The sequence below is a fragment of the Egretta garzetta genome, unplaced genomic scaffold (assembly GCF_000687185.1).
Source record: "Egretta garzetta isolate BGI_Z169 unplaced genomic scaffold, ASM68718v1 scaffold8, whole genome shotgun sequence".
Classification (NCBI taxonomy): Eukaryota; Metazoa; Chordata; class Aves; order Pelecaniformes; family Ardeidae; genus Egretta; species Egretta garzetta.
The window spans coordinates 3604546-3610907 of record NW_009260407.1 but is presented as its reverse complement, the minus strand read 5'-3'; the positions used below and the strand labels follow the sequence as shown (position 1 = coordinate 3610907).

Below are 6362 nucleotides of genomic sequence, written 5' to 3'. Positions count from 1 at the left end.
TTCCAAGCTGAAAATCCAATGTTCAAGATTTTGGTTTCGAATTTGAAATCCTCTTTTTCTGCTCTCTGATTCTGAATGTTGTCTTTCCCAGATATCCTAGGCTTTCTTTTCTCACTCTTCCCATTCTCTCCTTTTGCTTCTTGCACCCTTTCTGCTTCACCACTTTTCCCGGTTGCTTCTAGTGCCAGGGTTCCAGTTTGTTCTTGATAAGGGTCAGTGAGAAAATAGGAAGCTTAAATCCACACCAGAGACCTGATCTTGCAGTCCTAGATATGCAAATAGCTGCACTGAGGGATGTTAGTAGTATCTGGGAGCTTTTGCACGTGGCTGCTTGCACATTAATTCTGCATAATATATTACAGTATTCGGCTGCATAGAATTTTCTATAATGATGAGCACATCTGTTGGCTGTCTCCATGGGAGCATGAAGAAAGAATGAGCATGGACTCTGGATCATTTTCTCTCCCCAGTGTTGGAAGCCCAATACTGAGATAGGATGAGCCATCTAAATATAGCATGTTAGTTTTTAGTGCTGTCAGCTGGCACATCCATTAGTGTTACATTGATAAAATTAAAACCAGTTATAAATGGTTTTCATGGTTAAGTTCATCTGTGCCATTTTTTGCCTATTCGCCCACCTCCATATGGGTTAAATTTGGAAAATGAAGCATAACTAGTCATCCTGTAGGGTTTCTCTGAACTTCCTCCTCTCCTGACACCATTATTTAGGGACAAAGAGAAAAGTATTAACTCCAGGAAGTGTTTTCTTTTCCCTTACTGGGGACCGAGACAGGGTAAATTTTGCAAAAGTGTGGGTGCACTCACATTTGTGTCTCAGTCTCAATGACTGTAAAATAAAAGTAATGGCACTGACCTTCTTTGTAAAACCTTGAGACCTCTGCTGTTATGATAAACTAGTACTTCATAAAGCTCCACTTGGTTAATTTTAAATATCTCAGGACCTTTCTCTGAAACCTCCAGGTATATCAGAGTGAGTTTGAAATATTGCCCTTTGTATTTGTTCTGCTGTGCTTACCTCCCCAACTTTGTAAGAGCAGAACTAGGTAACCCTTGTTCCCTCCTTTTAAGGCCACCAAATTCAAGCCCTCCTGGATCCTCAGGTGAAGCAGCTTCCTGCGGCTATCAGTGCACCCCCAGCACACTGTTAGTTTTCTGCAAATGTCACAGGCAGGGTAATTATCACTAGAACTTTGTTAAAATGCAAAGACAGATAACACTATTTATTCATTAAAATTCAACAAAGAAAAAGTATCTCCCCATTGCACCTTTGATGAATGTAGCTGTTTGTTTGAAAACAGGCATATACTTGCTAGAATGGGATGGTGATTAGGAATCTGAAGTCACGGAGCTCATGTACAAACTTGCTCTAATGAGGTGCTCTGACCATTTTGGGGAGTAGCAGGAAGAGAGCTCATTTATTTCTAATTTTTAATAATTCCAAAAACCATCAGCAGGCTTGTAATTAGATCCAAACAGACACCTAGTCTTGGTGGTTTAGCCTAACAGGCTTTAATCAACAATTTTTTAATGATCTCTTGATATGTGGTTGCATCAAAGAAACTTTGGAGGACACAGATTTCCTTAGTTTGTAAACATCACTGAGCTGCAGAATGAAATATGTATTTACCTTTCCTTTGTTTCTATTTAAAGGGAGAAGGAGCGATTCTTAACTGTCATGGAGCCTGAGTTTCCACGCCACAGGTCCGATGTTCCTCGCTTCACCGGAGGAGGCTTTGCTCTCAGCAGACCCCTTCCCAAAGTTACAGCTTAGGAATGGACTCATTTCGTCACATTCCCATTCCCACTTTCCTGCTAATCTCTATTTGTGCTGTGTTGTTTGAGAAACTGTAATTTTAAAAGACATTCAGAATCAACTCTCTGTCTGAAATCACTGTATTGACTTCAGGAAAAGGCATTTTATAGTGGAATTAATGTAGTTCTGATTTACAATCTATGGACCAAATCTGCCCATATGATGCCAGCAGAAGCCTGCACTGGTGTAACTGAATAGTGGAGACCATGCAGATATTTCTTCTTCAGTACTGTCTCTCTATTTAGCACTGTAACACCACAAAATGGCTTAATATGTAGTTATTTCCCCTTTATCTACCTCTGTTGTAAGTGCTCACTCCATTTATCTTCTGACTCAAAGTGCCTGAAAGAAATGAGAAAACAGAAAAGAAGAAAAATTAGTAGGCTGATGTTTCAAGCCCTACTGAGCAAATGCAAAAATAAAAAGTCTTTACTTAGAGGTACGCATGTAGCAGTTCTTTGTGCAGGTAATATATAAGAGGGTTTATGCAGTGTCTGCTACAGTTCTTAGTAAGATCAAGGAAGATTGTGGCCACAATGTACATTATTAAGAATGTGATTCTGTTTACTCTGGTAGACACAAAGTGACATAATTATGTCTGTTCAGCTGGGGAGACTGTACACACTGACTGGGACGTGCTGTTCTCCCACATAAATCCTTCCAAGCGATTCAAACTTGGACTCAAAACATGGCAAACTTTACTCTTTAATTTCTAGACACTTGGGCATTTTTGTAACTTTCAGAAATTGTTTTTGTAATACAGCAGGAGCCCTCCAACCTTTTCAGCCAAAAGAGATTTAATTACCATTCATTAACAAGCGAAATAACAAAGTCACGGCATGAGGTGCTGAAGTATAGAAAACTTTCAAGCTGTAAAATAAAATGTTTTGAAACTGATTTGTACATGGAAGCTTTTTCCCAGCCTGGGGGATAAAAATACTTGTCCAAAGAGATATGCTGATAAATATTTCACATGCACAAAAAAACCCTTTGCAAAGATTTTGTTCTTTCCTTTGGTGGAATACATAATTAAATATTAAAGCTACTGTGGGAAACTTTTAATGGAAGTGTTTAATTCAAAGGAATCAAGTTAAATACGACAGGGATCTACTTGCTTTTACATTGGGGACCAGAACACTTAGTCATCAGATCCATTGTATTTTTCTTTTGTTCCCAAAATAGCTGTTATTGCTTTTTCACTGTCAAGTGCATTATGCTAAAGTTATCATTTTAGGGCAGTCATGCTGTCTGAATCATGTCTTTTGTGTACCTGACATGTCCTTATAGTTAGAATAGTTGAGAATGACTGACATGGGCACTTGAGTTTGACAGGATCCCAAGTAGGTTTTACTGAAGTGCTTAAAAGCTGGTATTTGTTTTAAAGTCCTGAGTATCCAGCCTGGAGCTGGACTCTTCTACGCTCATTGATACTGGCAAGTAATTTGTACTGAAATAAATCATCAAAGCCACATTTATTAATTCCCATGAATGAGAGAGGCACAGATAGATTCCCAGAATACCATCACACTGTAGAGAAGCGACTTATTTATTACACTCTGAACCATGCAGCGTGACCCCTGACTGATCCAGAGGTAATCCAAGGCTGTGTACACCTTTCCCTCTGTTATCAGGGTTTAGGAGACAAGGTGTTACAGTGGTCAGAGCAAAGGAAGGGGAGCCAAACAGATGGAATCTGGTCCTTAATTGCATGTATCTTTATGAATACAGTAATAAAACAGATTCTTTTCCGTCTTTAGATGTGCTTAATAGTAGTTTGCATTGCACAGATTGGACTATTTTTAGGGTAAGAAGCTCCATCCCTGAATTACTCTTGACCCGAGTTTCCCAGTCTCTAAAAGGGGTGGGATAATATTTGTCTAATGACTTGCAAAGGTGAATTCGCTTATGTCTAAAAAGTGATTAGTCCTCTAGATTAAAAAAAAACACAGAGGAGTGTAAAAAATGGTGATTTCCTCATACAACGTGTTCTTTCAGTCTGAAGGGCTGGGAAGTGAATACAGTAAATGCCAGTTACAAAGTAGAGGAGCTTTTACTCTGTTCATCCGCAGCTTCAGGCATCCAGATGTGAATGTGTTGGCTGCTATCTGCAGTTTTATTTAGTTACTACCAGAGAAACTAAATTCACAGGTTAATTTGGAAAAGAAGCAAAAAAAAAGAAGGGCAAGAAAATATAGTCATCAAATTATTGCCAGTAACTTTCAGCATAATCAGGAATAGAACAACTGCAGCCAGCTTAATTTATAGCGCCAGGGAGTCAAAACCATTTCTGAGTTCATACAATAGAATGGATTAAAGCAGACCAAATCCCTTCCCCCTCCCCAGTCTATAAAAGTCAAGGAGCTTGAAGAATTGCTCTGGATGTCTGTGAACCCAGCTGATGCTGAGGTGCTTTTAGTGTTCAAGGATTTGGCTTGCACAGCAGGGAAAGGCAGAGCGTTAATGAGAGTATCGTTTGTTCAGTCGCTTCTGCATTGTGAGCAGCAGCTCTGAAGTGCTGCTCCAAGTTTTGTTGCAGAATAATGTTAATTGAATTCCAGTCTGTGCAAGATGTAAGCCTGGGAGTAGCAAGCATATCTTTAACTTCTTGTTCCTGTAAAGATACGTGAAAAGATGGAGGGGAAGGGCTATGATCCATGGCACTTAAGTTAGAAGAAATCTTTCTTCACTTTAATTGGTTCAGATTGGAGCTATAGTAGCTTGCAACAGTAAATCTGTCCTGGAGTCTTCTTCAGGGAGCAAAGTATGTAGCATTGTTCATGTTCAGAGCTCTTGCGGTGCATAGATAGTATTTTAAGTAATTTCCCACCCAACTTAAGCTCTCATCTTGTCTGGCAGGTCTGTATTCAGTGTATTGCACAAGCAGGACACAAACAAGACACCATGCACTGAACGGTCAAGTTCAAAGGCAGGAGCATGACCCTTTGGGGATCACCTGTCAGCTACCAAAGATGCATCATGAGAATCCAGTCCTTAATTTACACTTGCTCTGTGAATTCAGAGCAGCAGGAGCACATACTACACACCAGCAACTTGTCCTGCTGCTGTAAATCTGGGAACTCTTCAAGTAAATAGTGGTCAAAACCAGGCCACAGCTCAGGCGTTGTCATCTTGAGAGCTACAACCTCCAGGGCAGGCTGGGGGGTAGATGGAAAGGCTGGGTGCTTGGCACCCACAGACCTTTACCAGCACCACAAAGCAGAGGCTTCGGTGTGAAGGGAACAGCAAGTGCTGAGCTCTGGGGCACTAAATGGGCTGTAAGGGCCCTGATCAGCTCCACCTGTGCCCAGGTGCCATTTAACAAGCTCAGCTCTGCAAGTGAGCATCTTGTGGTCTCCTCTCCTTCAGGGAGCAGCTGGCTCTTGCTGCAGCCTGGCAGCAGGACATAAGAACAGCTTTAGTGCCCTCTTCCAAAAAGCAAGCTGCCGCAGGACAGAGAGGAGTGGATTGTATGGGAAAGGGGTCTGTGGGTGTCAAAAGCCCAGGTGAACCAGAGGAAAGGCTTCCCTCCTGGATCCTGTGGATGAGAAGCTGCTCCAGAGGTGTTCAGCTGCGTGTCCCAGAGCACTGCCAGCTGGTGGGTGGCCAGTAGCCAGGTGAGTCCACAGTGCCAGGTCTCAGGCTGCTGTTCTGTATCCTTGTGTTACGGTGAAACTGTTGTGTCCTGAAGAAGTGAGCAGAGAGAAATAGATCCTTGACTTACTCCCTGTCACCCATGTGAAGTTACCAGAGGGTAAATTTAGCAGGAGAGTCAAAAAGTGAAGTCAGGCAGCAAAAACAGTGCCTGCCATCTCTGTTAATGACTCCTCCTGCAAGTTGGCCCATCCCAACTATCTTTACCCAAATTAGAGACTCTAAATTATGTACATTTGTATTTAGGCACTTCAGCAATTGAGTATTATTTTCCTAGCAGGTGGTTTAGCTGTTGTGCCATCTCCTCTAGCAGAGCGTATTTTTAGTGTGTTTCTAAAAGCAGGAGCTTGATTTTGGTGCTCTTTCTGTTCCCTACTTGGGCACTTTTTAAGCAGCCCCACACAGATCGGCTACTTAAGCTGTTCAGCGTACGAAAAGATGTCAGGATCTTGTCCCGTGGGCTTGCTTGAGGAGCCTCCTTTGCCAGGGTGGTGGTGGTGGCTGTGGTGAAGCTGTGCCTGCGGCCCAGGAGGGGGTGAGGGAGCGGGGCTGGATCCATAAGACGCGCTGTGCGTGGCTGAGGTGAAAGCAGCTGCCTGCTCCCTGGCTCAGCTTCAGCTTGCTTCCTCCCTGAACTGGAGTGCCTATGCAGGTTTATTGAACCCACACACTTCTTAATCCCTCTCCTGACCTCAGTGGGTTTATAACAAGGCCAAGTGCAAGGTCCTGCACCTGGGTCAGGGTAACCCCCAGTATCAATACAGGCTGGGGGAAGAAAGGATCGAGAGCAGCCCTGCTGAGAGGGACTTGGGGGTGCTGGTGGATGAAAAGCTGGACATGAGCCAGCAATGTGCGCTGGCAGCCCAGAAGGCCAACC

At 42.8% G+C, this 6362-nt stretch overlaps 1 protein-coding gene across 1 annotated transcript in view; it reads left to right on the top strand.

The window, feature by feature from the left end:
• Positions 1 to 1792, top strand: part of CFAP58 (cilia and flagella associated protein 58) — a 62164-nt gene extending 60372 nt beyond the window's left edge. The window contains exon 18 of the mRNA XM_009643468.2: positions 1672 to 1792. Within this exon, the coding sequence (XP_009641763.2) occupies positions 1672 to 1792 (121 nt within the window). The remainder of the gene's footprint in view (positions 1 to 1671) is intronic.
• The last annotated feature ends 4570 nt before the right edge of the window (positions 1793 to 6362 follow it).